Genomic DNA, 19199 nt, shown 5'->3' with positions numbered 1-19199 from the left:
ATTTGTTTGCCCGAAATGCCCAAAATAAGGACGTGACGTCAGATTGAAAGTGGTTAAAAGAGCATGGACAACGATATGGAAATATGACCTTTCTGTTAATTTCACCCAGCTGTTTTTATACAGATGAATAGAAACGATTAACGATTATGCAAAATAATTGCGACTAGCTCAAATGATTGTCATCAGGCGATTATGTAATAATTGTGACAGGCCTTGCTGCTGTCTTCCCTCAGCTATAATGGTGATAATGTGTCACAGTGGAGACAGACATGCTCTGTATGTCACTCTCATGTGTCACGCCAGGATGAGCTCACACACAACACTATGGCTGTTTGTGTGTGCAGGACGTCCCGATAGGGAGGGAGGGAGGGAGGGAGAGAGAGGGAGAAAGAGTGTCAAATATATTGAAAGAGCCACTGACGGAGAGACATGAAGACAGGGAGGGACAGACAGTCAGGAAGAAACATAGAGGCTGCTATTGAGCAGAGGCATTTGATGTGATGTGGATGTAGCAATGCTGGGTGACAGCCACAGTACACACTAAAACTCAGACTGTCGATTGAACCCTGAGTGTCCAAATTGACCTGTAAGTGTTAAATTAATGCTCAGGGTTTTACTATGTAGAGATCAGGACACACACACCCACACACACACACACACACACACACACACACACACTGCATTGGTCTGTTTCCTCCCACACATGATGTCAACCAAAATGTCTCCGCACTGTGTCTCTCAATAGAATCACTAAAAAAAACAGTGAAGTTACTGGCTTTCCTTCCCACAAACCCATTAATTTGAGCTACGCTGTGTTCAATATAATTACCACCATTCACAGTAAAATGATAAATCTATCTATTCTTAACATTCAGGTCTAGTTGTTTTTATTTATTTACCCAAGGAGGGTTGAGCTGACTGAGTTCCCCCTTTATTTCCAGCATGTTTTGGTATGTTTACACACACACACCCCCCCCCCCCCTCCCTGGAAACTGCCCAGCAGAAATAAAGTGTTCTACTGTTGGCCACTGAGCTGCTCTGCTGGAACGGTTGGTGGTTAGTTGCCCTTGAATAAATCTCTCTCTCCTGTTTTTTCTCTCTCTCTCTATCAGGTGCTGGCCACGGGCCTCAGTGCCCTCTACTCCTCTCTGCCCAGGAAGATCGAGGTGCGTGGCGACGACTGGCACGCGCTGCGGCGCGAGGACTGGATGGGCGTGTCTTCCCTGGTGCTGTTCATGAACTCGCTGGAGTTCTGCAACGCCGTGGTGCAGGTTGCTCACCCGCTGGTGAGCTCCCAGCTATTGGACTATCTCCACAATGGCTTCCTGGTGCCCGTCATGGGCCCCGCTCTGCACAAGGTAGGCATTGAAGGAAGCCGAGGGGGTAGGCTAGCTAAGCAGGTCTGTTTTAGGGTGGCACATGGTGTCATTGGTCACGTTGCCCATTATACGGTGAGAAGATGTGATATTTTGGCGAGCAGGTGTCTGTCAGTGAAAAGCGCGTTATTTGCTGTTATTGTTATTTTTGCTTGGCAGTGTATGGCCTCTGAATGTTGACTGTCATTTCTCTCCCTCTCCTTCCGCCTCCCCTGTCTAGTCGTCAGTGGATGAGATGATAGCCAGTACGGCCTACCTGGACCTGTTCCTACGCAGCGTGACAGAGACGACTCTGCTCAAAACCTTCCTCCGCTTTATCCTGCTCCACCGCCACGACAACGACACTATCCTGGACACACTGCTCACACGCATCAGCAGCAACTCCAGGGTCAGTGTGTGTGTGTGTGTGTGCGTGTGTGTGGGAGAGCCCAGATGCTATGAGCTAATGTGGCTGGGTGTGTGGGTGGTGTATGGATTTAGAAAGAAGCAACAATATGTGATACACAGAAACAAGCGGAACCTATACATGTTGAACTAACGGCCTCTAGTTTGAGATATTTTGAGCCAAACTGTCGGCGTGGAAGTGGTGTTCCTGTTGTGGGTGTGTCAGCAGCAGTGTTCTGCTGACAGTGTTCCAGTTTGACTTATGACAGCCACATCTATCCAACAAACAAATATTGCATTCCTCTTACCCTTTATTTGGAGAACCGCCCTGTCGACTGGACAGGGAACTTGGACCAATAAAACAGACCAATAGATAATAAAAGCCAGTTGTAACAATGCCACTACTGTGTGTCAAACCGCCAAACCCATCAATTGCACTGCTGATAATCATAAAAAATGTAATGTTAAAGTATGTTGGTTCTCTTATCATTTGGGGACCCACCAAAAGTAGACAGGTGTCCTAATTTGGTTTTCATTTGCTGTTGTGTGTTTCTCTGTTGCAGCTTTGCATGGTGTCTTTAAGTCTCTTCAGGACTCTTCTCTCCCTCAACTGTGAAGACCTCATGCTGCAGCTTGTTCTCAGGTATACCTGCACGTACATGTGTCTTTTCACCCGAAGGCTTAAATAGTCTGTATTTATATAGCACCTTTATCCATAGTGCCTTTTTCCAATGTATGTTAACCATTCACACATACAGTACATTCACACAGCAACGACAGAGGAAATCATGCAAGGCCTTCCGTTTCCCAAACGGCCACACTACCTCCAGAGCCATAGCCGCCTGGCGTGAGGCGTCAACCTCAGTCATTTCACATGATTGCAGTCTTTCTCCTACATTCAACAACTACCAGGGGAAAAAAAAGTCCCAGGCTCAGAGTAGAGAATCACTTTTCTTAAGCGTAGGTGTGTGTTTGGCCCCCTCAGGTATCTGCTGCCCTGCACCCACGTCATGCTGAGTCAGCGCCGCGCTGTCAGGGAGACCGATCTATACGGGAAGTCGGCAGACAAGTTCCTGTCACTCATCCCAGAGTGCTGCCGCCTCAGCACAGGGTCCTCTGGTGAGCGGGAGGATGACTCCGCCTTTTGGGGCAAAGGTAAGCCAACGGCACCACGTCAGAATAGTTTTATAGGTCGAGGAGGTTTACACGTAATATAATTATTTTTTAGTCTGTTAAGTCTGTTATACACACATCGCTATAACATCGGGGGGCCCTTAGTAGTCGGGCGTGTCAGGATCTTGACAGAAACCAAGAGATCAGCTGAGAGTTGGCTAGAATTAAGATCCATGAATGTCAGTGGTTCTGCTTGTAATTCTAGAATGCATGACACATGCTTGATAAGATGAAGCATGAGAATTCATTTATTGTACAGTATGTGTACAGTCATGCATTTCTGAACTCCCATGTTCTTTTTGACGCATGCTTATCGTCAGTAAAGTTCTCATGTGATGATGGACATTACTGAAAATGTAAGCGATCCAAAGACCTTCTAGGTCAGAACATGTCCTCGGTTATTACAAAATTAATGGAATAAATAAATACAGAAAACACCTAGTTATAAAAAAATTGGAAACTTTGCCACTTTTGTTTGAGGATTGTAAAGATTTCTGACTTGTAAAGACTTAACAATCCACTGATAATAAATGTAGCCTGTTTCTGTCTGTTTCGTGACCTTCTGCAGCGCTAAACAGCCCCAGTTCAGAGTCTCCGGTCCATCCCAGGCCCAGCACCCCTAACCGCCTGGCCCTGTTCATCCGCCAGAGTAGTGGAGGGGGATCAGGAGGAGGGGGCCCCACCACACCCACCGGCACAGAGCCGGTGCCCTCGTCGCCGCGTGGCAGCGGATCCGCCGCCTCCCACCCCATGTCTCCTGACAGCCCCATGCACCAGCAGCAGGTCTCCACAGAGTGTCTGGACTGGGAGTCAGGTTACCTGGAGTACCTCCGGGACGCCCGGCGGAGCATCGAACACTGCTCCTGGGCCTGCCGGGACTGGTCAGCCCCCTACGACGGGGAGAACCCTTCCCCGAATGCTGTCCCGCCGCCTCCGCCGCCGCCCACCTCCAACCCCTCCCTGGCCGTGTTCCCTGAGCACTTCTCTTTCCAGCAGGGTTTAGGCGGCGGTACCCCTCCGGACCAGCAGAGGGCAGCCATCGTGGCGGCGGCGAGGTCCGAGTGGAGCAGCACAGAGCGAGACAGTGGTGAGTGGGATGTCACCATCGGCAAGAACAACTGCATCAGCCTCACGCCGCGCTCCAAGAAGCGCAGTCTGCAAAGGGAGGAGCTACTTCCTAAGCCTATTCTCCTACCTCCCTCCTCGCCTTTGCCCTCGTCTCTGTCGAACTCCTGCCCCCCGTCTTCCTCGGCCCCTCACCTCCCCACCTCTGCTATGATCATCACTCACCAGGCCATGTTCAACGGCACTTCGGGACAGCAGGACGTTTGCATCGACAGCCGGGATATCGGGCTGGAGGTGAAGAAGGTGAAGAGAGACTTGGGGGAGCAGCGGCATCTGGATGAGAACTCCAATCAAAACGGTGCCCTCATCACCTCCCAAACCCGCACTGCTCCACCGCAGCCTGCGTACAGCGAGATCCACGAGATCGACAACGGTGACATCAGCGACAACGCACCTCCATGTCCCAAGCAGATCGCGTCTCAGGGCTCCAACATCCAGGAGGCATCGGACACCAACTCCCTGACCACCGACAGCACACCCTCAGCACCCTCGGAGCCCGTCCTCAAAGACCAGGGCCCGCAGTCTGTCGAGAGCCTGATCAAGGAGCTCCTTGAGCAGGCGCCAGGCGACCACCAGCTCCCCGGAGACTCCAACGGCCAGGGCATCAGCATCGAGGCCTTCACCCAGGAGCTGAGAGAACTGGAGGACCGAGTGAGGGAGCGGACCAGAGCCACTCGGCAGCCTGAGGAGACCGCTTCAGCCAGGGATCCGCCGTTGACCAGCAGGCAGGAGGAGGAGGAATGCCTGGCCTCACCCCCGGAGGCCCAGCTGACAGCCACAGGGGCCGGAGGCGAGGCCAAGGGAGAGAGCTCCACCGTGGGGCTGTGTAGTCCTGTCAAGCCCCTGGGTCAGCCTACCGGACAGCCTTACACAGGTGAGATATACTTGGGGGTCGACTTAACATAACACGTTGTGTGGTTGTAGATCAGCTATTTTTGCCAAAGAGGTTGGGTGTACAGGGAAAAGGGGAAGGGCGCCTAGTATAGACCCCTGGGGGACCCTGGTCAGCTATAGAGTTTTTTAACACTGCTACTGTCTAGCCTTTTGTGGCATTATAGTAAAACAAAAGATTGTTAAAGTGTGTTAAAGTCAGTGATTGCAAAGAAGAGAGACTTGTGCTGCAAATTTGTGCTATGGGAGCCAACACACGGGCATCGATCATGAGGGCGTCCTACATCTACCTTAGTGGATGTACTAAAAGAAAGATGCATGGGGGCAGAAAGTCTGGCGAGCACAGCTAGCTAGATGTGTGGAGGATCGAGATGACTGGAGACGCCAGTGGAGTGCTCATCCAAGAAAAACCTAGAGAGAGGGGGAAGTTGAGGAACTACCCAACTTTAAAATCATATTTAGTAACCATAATAATTGGAGTTAACACCCAATTTGTGAAAATAGAAATAGACAAAACAACAGTTTTGTCTACAGTTCCTGTAGCAACAAGAGAAGATTTTTCGTGGCAATTACAAATTTCTGTCCCCCTGACCTCCCCCATGTCCGTCTGTCCGTCCGTCCGTCCGTCCATCCATCCACAGGTCCTTTCATGGTGGTTCTGTTTGCCAAGCTGGAGAACATGCTGCAGAACTCTCTGTATGTGAACATCCTGCTGACAGGCATCGTGGCCCAGCTGGCGTGTTATCCTCAGCCTCTGCTACGTTCCTTCCTGCTCAACACCAACATGGTCTTCCAACCCAGTGTCAAGTCACTCATCCAGGTACACTGGAGTCTGGTCATCTTGAATTTAAATTCTTAAAATGTTCTTTTTTTAACCATAAAAGCACTTGAGCCCTAGCATCTCTTTTCTGGGGGAACTTTTGCCGAAAACAGCGGATCAAGCTCATAACTCGTTGTGTTGCACCGCGTTGTGACCTTGTAGATCGGCTATTTTCGGGCAAATATATTTGGTGTAGTGGGGGGGAAAAAGAGTACAGTACAGAGCCGACCCCGGTCATCTAATTAGTTTAATAAGTGGTTTAAGTGGTGGTTTATATTTTGTTGTACGACTAATAGTGAAAGTAGAAATAGAAATAACATCTGCTATGTTTGTATTTTCAAATATGTTGAATTGTTTTATATTTATATTTTTATAAATATAAAAAAATGTCCCCCTATAATGACATGCCCAAATTGGGATGCCAGAGTTGATGTGGTTAACCAGGCCTGTTCTGTTAAATGGGGAAAAAAAAGGTTTGTTAGTATTGGATTCATTCTTCAGTTAAAAAACTGGCTATAAATAGCAAAGTAATTTATTTTACTGCAGGAGGTACCCACATGTGTCAGAGAAGAATGCTAACAATAATAGACGAATACTATCTGGCATTCCACTTAGTCAAACCAAAGTTTTAAATCAGATTTTAGATTCAAATAAGGATAATGGCATATATAGCAGCCAGACTGTTTAAGTTATAGGTACACTTGACCAAAATATTCTGGCATAATTTATAGTTTGGTATAAATGACAGCATTTCTGTCATATTCCTTTGCAAAATACCACCCGTACTGTACTTGATACCAATACTAACTTGATTTGATCCCCGAGCCAAACAGTAGGCATCTCCTCAGCTCATATTACAGAGTTGTGCGAGGGTTTGTCCCAAGATACCCCCCACATATCCATTAGTCATATGAAGCCCACACAATTCTGTCTACTGCTCTCTGCTGCCCCCTACCTCACACAGCCAGTATAGTCTCCTTTATACTGTCAGTATGAAAGGTTACGTAAAAGATACTCGGTGAACTAGAATCGTTTGCAGATAGAAAATAGCTCAAAGTTATCTAGACTGGAGACATTTTACAGCCTGCCAATTTGTCTAATACACATTCTACCCTCAGGTGTTGGGTTCTGTGAAGAACCGCATCGAGGCATTCGCTGCCTCCCACGAGGATTTCCCCGCCATGCTGAGGAAAGCCCAGCGGTACCTGGCAGCCCGTAGCAAAGTAGACTGGACAGAATCTCCCATGGCGGCCCATACACTGAGACGCTCCGACTCGCTAGGTGAGCACAGACAGAATGCATATATAAAGAATAAACAAACACACACACACAGGCTTGGCGCTAGCTCGTAGCACCACGCCCGTAAGAGAGGTAGAAATAATAAATGAATAATGCGGCCAGGACTCCATTTGAGATGATTTGTGGGGAATAGTGCCATCTGTGCTTGCTGGGCTCGGTAATGAGACGGTATGGGCCGTGGACCCAGCAGGAGGAGAGTGAGAGGAGATAGCCGTCATATGGTAGTGATGTCTGGCTATTAGAGCCTGGCAGCCATGGCAGGGCTCCGCGCCGATCCTATCCTTACTAGGATATTCAATCAGCCTACGCTCTGAGATTCCTTTTGCTTTTCATGAGTTGGCGTCTGTGGTTCAATGTCTCTAAGATTTTATCAAACTTTTATCAAACTTAAAACAGGGTTTCCGGTAGGCAATTTTTTCTTTTTCGCCAAGTATTGTATTTTGTCGGCCAACTGTTACCAGTCATAATGTAATACCCGTCAGGCATATGCGTGCGTGTGCACCACCCAATTGATCGCTACACCTCGTTATTGTAGCGTTCTTTGCACAACTTTATTATACATACGCTGCACTGTTCCTGTAGCATAATTTATACTCCATCTCTAGGAGGTGGCGCACAGAAAGTAGTCACGGACGACTAAAAATATCTACAAGCTTTCAATATATCTAAAAGATTACACCGCATCGTGTGGCGTAAGCTTGTAGATCTGTTCTTTTTGGTACGCAACACCATCATACTGCACAGTATAAACTAACTTGAGCATGTTTCGGGCTTTGCATGTCATTTAACGTTTTTTTCTGTTATTGTTATGTTTACCGTTTCATGAAGCCAAGGAACTTTCCTGCAATCTGTCAAACAGTTCTTCCATCAGTTCACTCCAATGTGCTCTCCATGTCAATGACCGAATCAGAGATCCTTCAGCAGGCTACTCTCTGGAAACCACACTGATGATTTGCCAGTCAATATATGCTCCTAGAAAAACATTAAATGTGATTTTAATGGCCACAAATAAACATTATCGTAAAATACATTTAATAGCCTAACAATAATAATAAAACAAAATCTGTAACTACTTTCAATTGCCAGCCACAATGGACAGCAATATTGATATTTAACAGCCAATTAAGATTCCAGTCGGCCAATGGCCTGCATACAGTTTACCTGGGTAATGGAAACCTTGCTTTAAATTAGACTGCAGAGCAAATGCTGCAGCTTTTCTCCTTCATAAGCAGTCCTAACTACAGCAGATGTAGTGCTGTTGTTGTGACTCACAGACCAAACGCCACCATCTCTCCCCGTGTTCTAGTGAAGAGCCGCAAGCCGTCGCTGGGTGACCTGATCCTGCGCCACACCAACAGCCCCACCAGGGCCCGCCACGCCGCCCAGTTGGCCCTGGCGCACGTCCGAGACGGCGGCCAGTCACTGCACAGCGCCCTGTTCCGGGGCGGAGCCACCGGAGGAGGGGGCGGTGTAGGGGGGACGTCCTCACTGGAGAAACAGGCGGAAGCACTGCGGGTGAAGAACGCTGTCTACTGCGCCGTCATCTTCAGCGAGTTCCTCAAGGAGCTGGCCGCCCTGGCTCAAGAGCACGCCGTCGCCATGCCCTTCCCTCACAGCCAGTTGGCAGAGGAGTAAAGGTGGGGACCCAACCCGTCGCTCTTCCAGCTTCCATTAATGGCTTCCTGTTTGTGCGACTGCACAAAGCACACACGGGGGAGGATTATCAATGAGCTCCAGCTGTGGCTTGGAAACCTGCGCTGATACCCTCCTGCCACCTGAGGGCAGACAGGAGCACTGAAAGATTGTCGTTTTGCCATAGTTAAGAAATGGGTCGAGTCAACAGTGACTTGAACAGTAGGAACATTGTAGTCAATTGCAATTGCAGTTTTTCTATTGAAATTCATATAGGATACCTATATATTAGGAGGAGATGGACATGTAAAATTCTATGATACTGTGCATATCATGTATATAGTATTTATGTATAGATATTATACACAGTAAATCTCAATAGATGCTCTTGATTTTGGAGCTTGTATATACGCATACCATGCCATAGTATAGTGCGGCAAATTAAAGCCGCTGCTAAAGGAAAATAGGTGCACACACTTGGTGCTAGTCTGTCCGCTTTCCCTTTTAAGCTCAAATCAAGTGATCGCAGGATATTTTAAGGCTTGTGTAGAAGAGGGGTTTTCCTCCCAGAAGTTTTAGACAAAGACCCCCAACTTTTTTCTTTTGTTTGGCAAGAAAGGAGCACTGACCATAGGCTTTTCAATCAACTCTTCCTTAAAGTATCAATCAGCTTTGCGCATTTCTCTAGGACAAGCCCTTTGTTTTATTTGATCATTTTTTACATGGTATCACATCAATCATGGATAGAGCTGGTTGTCTTAACTCTAGGACACCAGCCAACAGGAAGTAAACCGGCCGATGTGAAGTGGTGTTTTCTCTTCTTTTGTTTTTACATTTTCAACACATACCACCTCATTGTTGGAGAGACTCGATATCTGTGAAAGGAGTAAGACATGAACGAGAGCAGAGGCGTGGGAGAGAGCCTCTCTCACCCCTCTGAATCAGTAAACCAGTATATACTGGAAAGACGCTTAAATTTGTGATTTTATTATATGTAAACATCTCTTGTACTTTTGGTTTCGACGTGCTTTCTTTTGTACACCATCCATTTTCTAGACATATCAGTAACATGTGTGCATGTGTCTTTTATACTATGTGTGTGTATGGTTGAAGTCACATTGTTTTAGGGAATGACTCCTGTTTCTGATGGCGCCTCTCCAGTCCATTATGAAGCCATGCATCTGTTGTCACAGGGAAGATCGGGGAATTGAAAAGGCAGTGCCGTTCTGACGGCTCATAGTTGTCTGTGCTCCAATCTGAGGAAGAAGAGGGAGTCTGTGAGATAGAAGGGAAGTGAATCTTTATAGTGAGCATCGGCATCCAAGATCGGTAATCTCTTTGAACTTTAAAAAGACTGCTTCATGTGGCGTTCATTGATATCTTTTATGAAGCGGATCTTTGTCTCCAAAAAGCCAACTTGAAACGAAGCATTTTAGAGCGTTCTTCAGTTCAATTAGCCCACTCGCGTTTCTCACCAACTTTTAAGTTTAGTCTCAAAGCAAGTCATAAACAAATTGCAGACGGCAAGAAAAAAATATTCGGAACCGAACATGCTGCTATTTTTCGTTAACACTAATAACCAACTTTAACCAGTGCATCAGCTATTAGCCTCATTTCGCCTTTTTTCTGTCAGGTACCAATTGTAGATGTGTGTCTGAGGATGTGGAAGGGTCAACATGGGCTCTGACCATGCCAGTGTTGCAGTGAGCGGCTTATTTATTCTTTGTGTTTCGAAGTTGAGAGTAGTTGCAGCCCCACAGTGTTTGAAGATTATCGCCAAGACACTATAATCACTTTAATTTTTTTTGTTTGTTCATTTTTTAATTGTATTTCAAGGTTTCAAGTGGTGTGTGTGGTAGTGTATGATGTAATGTATGACTGCACGAGTGTGTTTGAAAGTCCACCTGAGACCCCAGTCTTTGTGAAACGATCCAACTTTGCACATACTAGCCATGCTCTCAATGTCAATGTCAATGCCTGCCATCATGTCATACAAAATCTAATTTCTCAAAACTGAAATCGGATATGCCATCGCTTTTTTTGACAAATATCATGCCTTGTCAATAAAACAAAAGCCATAGCTGCGGTCCTCTGCTCTGAAAATATCATTTTAATTGATTATTAGTGACACATTTTTGTAGGAAAAAAATGAAAAAATGAAACCTCATTATTTTGTGTGACAGAACAAGTTGTTTTAATTTGTATAACGTGTTGACTAATATTTCTCATGACAATAATATACTGTAGGCTCATTTTATCTATATACATAAGAAAGTACTTCTAAAAGAAGTAGGTGTTTTGTATTGCTCTCTGTCAGGGTGCTAAGCTGAAAGCGTTCCCTCGTGGAGAGAGAGGGTCATTTCACTGGCTAGTGAGTCATCACCTGCCTGTGGATATCAGGCCCTGTGGTGCTGAGCAGAGCTACTGGTTCACTCCCAGTTCTCGCCAGCAGCTATTCAGATTTGCGATGGAGGAGAAAAGTGAAACACTCCGTCTGTCCATCCAACCTGCATTTCTTCCTTCTGTTAAAGAAAACATGGCTCATTTGTTCCTACTGGGGAGTCCATGATGGAGCCAGATAGCCCACGCTATTTGCTGGATTCCCGCTTTTGCTTTTATTGTTTATCTTTGTTTTAAAAAGGGAGATTATTTACACCTTTTTTAAATCACTGTCAATTTATACAATATGATCAGGTTTGTTGATGGTTAGTTATATGTGATTGACTTGGACAAACGTTGTAAGGGATCATATATCAGGCCATTATCAATGTTGTATTGTATAGTCTTGTTTCATGAACACCAAAGACATTTTATATGAGGAGATGCCTGAAACTGTTTTTCAATGCCCCTCTCATGGATAATCGCTGTAACAAGTGATGAAAATTCACAAATTCAAATAAGCAATCATTGATTGTGTATGAAAATTCTGCATAATTGTACACAATATAAACGCTATAAGAATAATGAAACCTGTTCATTTACTGCTGTATATCATTCTCTATCGTCTAAAAACATTTTTCTTTTTTTTTAACAAGAATTAAGATGACCAATAAAAAAAGAGACGCCAGACAAAGTCTGCAGAACGATTAAAAAGTCAAAAACTACATTGGAATCCAGTTTTGCTTTGGCCATTGTCTGGTTCCCATTTAGGATCATTCTAAATCCTGGGTCCTACAATTTCCAGGAAGTTTAAGAATGGCCCTGCCGAGGATGTTAGTTCTTGGTCTGGCTCATGAGAGGTTAAAAAGTCAAAGGGACCAGACCAAACTAAGCCTTGAAAGTCAGCCAAATCCATAAAAAATAACATTGGATAATGAAACCAAATGTATGCACCGGCTGAATTATTAAAATTATACAAGAATACAAAACAGTCGTTCAGTATAATTTACAATAGTTTCTAATTTTTTTCATGATAAGGCTTACCATGAGAGAACTCCTAAATTCTTACAGTAGTGATGATAATGTATGCTGTTAAACTCATACTGTGTAACTTTATTAATTAAGTTATGTTTGATATAATATAATTGACTGGTATATTTTCCACAATAACCACTTCACATAAATGTGTTTTTTGGCATCTTCTCTAAACACTTTTTTTAATTTGTGAGTGTCGGCCCCCGACAGAAATGTATTTGTTTAAGTATTATGGTCAGAAATACCATTTCTGATTTTGCTTGTGTTTGCTTTACATAATATCCTCAGCGTTTCCTCCGTATAGACAAACGCTGTAATGACAGCAGAGCTACAAGGGCCGTAAAACAGACTACTTGCATGAATGTTACACAGTATGACTTTAAAGGAGTAAAACCTTGTTATGAGCTTTACATCAAAGAAAAATAACTAACTTACTGGGAATTGTTTTAATGGACACTTGGACATACACAGTAGAACTAAACTCTACATCCTTTTTCAGTGCTAACCCAATGGCTAATGTGGACAAATTAACAACATTGTCAATTCAATCTTGTGTAACACCAGTGAAGACTAAGATAGACAAATTCAGTAGAAAAAGCAGTGATGAATGTGATTCACATTCCAAACAATTTTGACTATACCATTTTTGAGAATAGGCTATATTAAACCACCATTGTAACTTTTTTAAATACTTTTTTGGGGGTTTGTTTTTAATTTCTTCAGAATGTATACAGCATATGCCCTGTTCCATTTCTTTCAAATTTAAAAATGTCATGTGTGGATTTTGACGATTTGCATTGCATCTTCATGTGATCTTTTTTTCCTTTGAGCTTGACTCCTCTCCCCCTCTGAGATTTCTCCCCTGGAATCTATGCAAAACCATGCTCTGGTGTCCTCCGCTGAAGCTGAAACAGGAGATGGACTGAGGAATACATGTAAATAATGTATAAACCAATGGGTCTACGAAATGCAGTGGTGAATGAATTAACCAACAGGACTGAATGAGAATCACGCAAAAATGATGTTGAATGTTGTCAGAAATATTTTTCTATATTTTAAAATCATTAAAAAAAAGAAGAAAGAATACAGTTGTGGAAAGATCTGTAAAGAAACTCTAAAAAGGGAATGTTTATTAATTTATAAATGTTTTACCTAGCAATACTGTACATGTCCCCGCCTCTTTTTTTTCTCCCCATTTAAAACCTGAACTAATGCAATCCTCCTCTCTTGCCAGATGGACTACATTGCTGATGCTCTGTGTGCTTTCATTGTGAGTAGGTGGCCTCTGTTTAGTATACATAATATCTGCCTCCCAGCCAGAAGGCTGGGAGGCAGGCATTATGTTTTTCTATCGTCTATTTTATGAAAATGCCAAAGAATCATGCACACATCGTCCGAACAACCCCAAATTTGAATCGCACATTTAGAGGCATCTAAAGGCATAGCCAAAAGGGATTTCACCTAGATAACTTCTGCCCATAGGGGTCACTACAAATGCAAAAAGTTGCACCGTTTGTCCTAGAAACTTCCCCCGCAGCTTCCTCGGGTCCTGAGGGCTATGACTTACACAGCTCTGGCTAGGCAACCCAGCCTGGAGGCTAGTTCGTAGATGCAAAATGACACATCCTGCTCTTTGTTTACCATCCCTACTGTGATGTGTATATGTCAGGCGTACAGTGAAAATAAATTGGTATCCCAGTCATTAGATGATGAATGATGACAGTAGATTTGTTCAATGGATAATAGGCTAATATAATTATGCTCGTTTCTTGTGCTGGAAAGGTTGCTTATTAGTAGTCATGGGCCGTGGTAATGAAATATACTCGTGACATGTTTAGGCTTCATGAACTATCAGAAGGAATTTCTCAGGTGTGTAAGTTGAGTCGAGCATAATTATTACACCTTTTACAAGTATAACCTTTCATTAGGAATTTCTCAGATGTGTAATTTCAGTTGATCATCATTATCACACCTTTTGCAAGTATAACCTTTCAGTAGGAATTTCTCGGAAGTGTAGTTTCAGTTGATCATCATTATCACATCTTTTACATGTATATCCGTTTTAGAGAAGAGATGGGTCCGGAAATAGGGTGCTGTCAAGCATGTGTCATGCAGCTCATTAAATTAAGTATCTTATCAAACCCTATTTCCGTGAATGTAAACGACACCCTATTTCTGGACTCCGCATATAGCTGCACTCTGCAACTGTCATGATGATCTACCCCAGATTTGAACCTGGGGCTACAGTATGTGCAAGTGCTGAATTTTTACACTTTTCAACCAGTTGTGTCAAACCAGACACGGGATCTAAATGTCTCAATAGGCAGACCGAATACAACCACCTCAATTGTATAAGTTAAATTGTATTAACATACTCATACCATGCATATTGGACAAAATAATATTGTATTCACACACACTAAAAAGTGACAGTACAGCTTTAACATAGGAGTGTGTTATTTCAATAGACCTTTTAGCCCCAGGCTAATTCATACAAAGCCACAGTGATATCTGAGAGGTGACACTACATTTCCAGAGTGCTTGTAAATCATTCAACAGCTCTAGGAATAGAGGTAGTTTAGGCTACTAATCATTTTGGACTAATCTTAATAACATTACATTTCTCTCAAACAGCTTTGAGAGAAATGTCTCTCAAAGCTGTTTGAGAGAAATGTAATGTTATTACGAGGATTGAGAAACCTACCGTTTTAGGTCTTTAGAGATGAAACAGCTTTACCAGTGAGTTTTTCTCAGAACAATGACACAATGTAATATTTGACATTTTAATTTCATTGCTTTTATTACTAACAATGTCTATTGAACTTAGACCAGCACAGACAGAGAGAGGGGATAAACGTTAGCCACAATTGCTATGCTGCAGTACATTAAATGAGTCCGAGTAAAGTTTTAGTATGTTCTCCGTGTAGTTAGGGAGTTACTAAGGATTATTTTGCATGTCAAAAACTGGTTAAGACTTTGAAAGTGGAGATTAGTTCTATAAGATCCTGTGAACCCCGGCCATGCAAGTCAGCAGCATGCCAGAACCATCCTCATGCACAAGCTGCGTTGACAGCATTCAAGTCTATGAAAGTCACAGCAGAGGGAATAGGGGACAAGTTGTAGGCATCCTGCAAAACAAACCCGGGGCAATGCTATTTCAGTGTGCAGGTGTCTTTTATGTATTCCACTGCAGGGAATCGACAAAACACTCTACGCTCAACCCCCCCGCCCAGGCCAGCACGAGGTCCCTGTTGGGAGTGTGCGTCACAAACACACGTGCAATATAATAGCCATCCAATTTACTATTGCACCCTTTGGTCTCCTAAAAAGGGACCGAAACTTTTAGAAACTCAACATGAATTGTGCATGAAAAAAGGTGGTTTCAGTCTCTCCCCGAAAACACTGTTGTCTCTGCCTGCTATAGCACACTAGTACTACTAAGTAGATATGACCCTGCCTGGACAAAATGACTGGAAACATCAAGATGATGTCTGATATAAGCGATGGGCCACCCAGCAGAGCACACACACACACACACGCACACACACACACACACACACACACACACACACACACACACACACACACACACACAGTACTGCAGATTGAGTCAGTTCAGCAGTGGTGACTTGAGTTCATCAGCAGCATGATGTTTTTTTACCCTGTTGTGCCGTGTCTCACGCCGTGCGGGCAGAGGCTGCCAGTTAACAGCTAGCATGAATCTGTTGGCGGGTGACACCCGAGGCCTCGTTCCCATCTTCACACTTCAGTGGTGGTTGGAGGGGAGCGAGGCTTTATGATGCTTTGATGTCTTTATTTTCTACCATTCTGTTTCCCTCTGAGGCTCTGCGTGTGTTGATGTAAAGAGCCTGTGTGTTGGAGTGATAAACTCCCCGGCCCCTCTGACACTATTATCCAGGTTTCCACTGGCATGGCACCACACCACACCACACCTACCACACCACACCACACCACCCCACCTACTTATGCCGCCGTTTCATTACAAGGACCTGGGCTTAGTGGTGTCAAAGGGGTCTGAAATGGGTGCCTATTTTGGCACCACTCCAGAGTAGGTCTGAGCTAGGCTAGGCCAAACGGGGCCAAACACTTCATAATAACTGATCACACACTGACTTTTTATTTAGACCTGACCAGGATATCGTTGTAATACATGATAATAGATTATAGTGTATTACAATCACAGTTATAATCTATTATAATTATCATAGTTGTAATACATTATAATGATTTATATTGTATTATAATCACAGTTATAAAGGTCCAATTGGTTCTTACCGATAGCTGGAGTACACCCGCACGTGCACAGGTGATTTGCATTTGTTTACAGGACAGTTGGCCACTCATCTACATTACATTGTTAGGCAAGCAGCAATGACCTCCACCTATGTTTACATTACAAAAGAGTGTCAATGACCGGAGTCTGCTACTCATACCTGTGGGTTTGAGTACTTTTGTGTAATGGAAACGGTAGATATTTTGATGAGGTGTGGTGTGGTGTAGTGTCGTGTGGTGCTAAAGCCGCAGTCGAAATCCAGCTGTGATCCCCTTCGTATCTTGACAGCTGACACATTATGAGACGCATAGATGATGGATGAGACCACCTGCTGTATGATCACTATATAGCAACATCCAGAACTTCTACAGGTTCAAGCAGGGTTCGATTTGTAGAAAAAAAGAAAAAAAAGAAAGTCTACAATCCACAAGCTCACAACACGTCGCATTAGCTTGCTGCTTGGAGAATGTTCAATGACACATGTATTTCCCCAAAGTAGGGAAGCCAGGGTTAATGTGGTTAACGACATGCTGAAAAGGGGAGGATCCGCACGCCGTCTTTGAAGCTCCCTTGAAAACGTAAGTTGACGCAGAACAACGTTTTGACCTACAGTACAAGGTCTTCGTCAGGTACAATGTATGATGAAGACCTTGTAGGTCGAAACGTTGTATTCCGACAAATATAGTTTTCAAGGGAGCTTCAAAGACACTGTGCAGATTCTCCTCTTTTCATAATTTTGTGGCCTTGTTATCCCGCACCTGTCTAAATTGTCTAAACCCCTGGACTGCACTTAATGTGGTTAATAACAGACATTTTTTATTCAATTGTATTATCAAATATAAATATCAAAGACAGACTGCATTTCCCAAAAATGAATTGTATTTAATTTAGTCTGACCAGAAGCAGGGATAAAACATTCACTGGCGAAAAAATTAATGACCAGAGTGGACAGTGGTGCTCACCAACCGGCTTTACGTGAGAGACCCTGGTTTGAATCCTGGGCGTTGTATACAGCCGGCCTCGTTTTTTTTCATTGACAATTGAAAACATATTGTGTGTGCATGCTTTCCTTTCTTATTTTATCTTGAGTTGTCAGGCTGAGGAGCAGCACAGCAGTTAATGACTCCCATGCAGTAATCAGAATTGAGCAGGTGCAGTCCGTGAAAGAATACAGGTAATATTCTCACTTTAGTGCTTGGTTTTGATGTCTCTCCCTATTTAAAGGCCACTGCATGAGACAAAAAGCATTTGCTACTGAATGTGAAGACAAGTGGTCCTCTTCATACAGCAGTGGAGAGGAACCTGGGGTTGCCATACAGACCCTGCGATGGGCAAGATATAAATAAACCCTGGCCTGATTGGAACATTTGGTGAACTAATGGATCTGACTCACAGTTTCTAACTGCTTGAGAAGAGACTGTGTGGGCCTGTCTTCAGGACCCAAGTGGAGTTCTTGAGACAGGACAGATTCTCTGGGAAATACGTCTTGATGCTCTGGATCCTGTGGTGGAAAATGTCTCTTTTATTTTAGTATTTTCCACCACAGTCCCAATCTGAGCCTTCTTTTGACATGGCAAATGTGAAGTCTGCTCCACAAAAGGCAGCTATAGTACCAAGCCTTGCCTTTGAATATTACCAGGCAGCTGGTGAGTCAGCAGCCAGCTACATCAGTCTCCATCTGCCTCCTGTGTTGGTAAACCTCTCTGCCCTTCTGCCCTCGCTCTGTTCCTGCAGTGTAGAGGTTCCCGCCGTGTGTGACCATTACAAGATGCTCATTACCTGATGTAATTTTCACAACATGCTCTTTTGAAATTGCTAAGATAAAATCCACCCTCTCAGCCCAAGACCTGCAAAAAGCTATTCATGCTCTTGTCACATCCTGGCTGGACTATTTTAACTCCTCCCTCTCCCTTCTGCAGCTTGTTCAAAGCGCTGCCGCTATAGACTTCTGACTGGCACCCCTGAAGCGCGACCACGTTACCCCTATACTGGCCTCCCTCCTTTAGCTCCCAGTCAGATTTAGAACAGATTTAAAAATCCTACTATTGGTTTTTAAAGCACTCAAAGGACTAGCACCACCCTAGATCTCCCAAATACTCCGCCCCCTCGACAACTCCAGGCCACTGAGATCCTCTGACCAGAGGCTTCTCAAGGTCCCACGTACTCGGTTAAAACAAAACTTGGTGACTGAGCTTTTTCTGTGGTTGGCCCAAAACTATGGAACAGTCTCCTGTTAGATCTGCTTCCCTGGACATCTTCAAATCCAGACTCAAAGCACACCTTTTCTCCCCAGCTTTTTGAACCAGTCTAGACTGTTTCCATCTAATGCACCCGGGGTGCATAAAAACACAGGCCTGTGTTTTTATTTTATTCTGTTATTGTACACTTCTGCTGTTTTAAACTCCTTTGTTTTAATGTTGAGTATTCTTTGTTTACATTTGATGTTGTACAGCACTTTGGTCAACTTGGTTGTTTTTAAATGTGCTTTGTAAATAAAATGTACTTGACTTCACTTGAAAAGACCAAAACACCATTGTAAACTCTTAAGTGAGCCCCAAAAGGGAAAAAGCTATGTGGCTGCTCTCATGAGCCAAACTCATATCAAATGCATATCAAAAAGTACCATGCAATGAACAAAGGTAATTCATTCCATAGAGTATTGAATATTTAATTATAGCTACATGCAACAGATGGTATGGTATATTTCACTTACTAATTATGCAGAACCACAGTCTATCTCAGCATGTAAATAGCGTTATAGTTTCAATATTGTTCAAGTCGTACTGTGTAA

At 44.0% G+C, this 19199-nt stretch overlaps 1 protein-coding gene across 5 annotated transcripts in view; it reads left to right on the top strand.

Moving 5' to 3' along the window:
• The window catches only part of fhip1b (FHF complex subunit HOOK interacting protein 1B), a 37363-nt gene extending 24134 nt beyond the window's left edge, over window positions 1–13229 (top strand). For all 5 annotated transcript variants that reach the window (XM_080457128.1, XM_080457130.1, XM_080457131.1 and 2 more), the window contains 8 exons: window positions 1113–1358; window positions 1597–1764; window positions 2324–2403; window positions 2746–2915; window positions 3502–4932; window positions 5591–5769; window positions 6888–7050; window positions 8375–13229. In XM_080457128.1, the coding sequence (XP_080313254.1) occupies window positions 1113–1358; window positions 1597–1764; window positions 2324–2403; window positions 2746–2915; window positions 3502–4932; window positions 5591–5769; window positions 6888–7050; window positions 8375–8703 (2766 nt within the window). In that variant the 3' untranslated portion in view covers window positions 8704–13229. The remainder of the gene's footprint in view (window positions 1–1112; window positions 1359–1596; window positions 1765–2323; window positions 2404–2745; window positions 2916–3501; window positions 4933–5590; window positions 5770–6887; window positions 7051–8374) is intronic.
• The last annotated feature ends 5970 nt before the right edge of the window (window positions 13230–19199 follow it).

Source organism: Gymnoscopelus braueri (assembly GCF_963280865.1).
Source record: "Gymnoscopelus braueri genome assembly, chromosome: 18".
Classification (NCBI taxonomy): domain Eukaryota; kingdom Metazoa; phylum Chordata; class Actinopteri; order Myctophiformes; family Myctophidae; genus Gymnoscopelus; species Gymnoscopelus braueri.
Note: the sequence above shows the minus strand (reverse complement) of the source record. Positions and strands in the feature narration are given on the sequence as shown.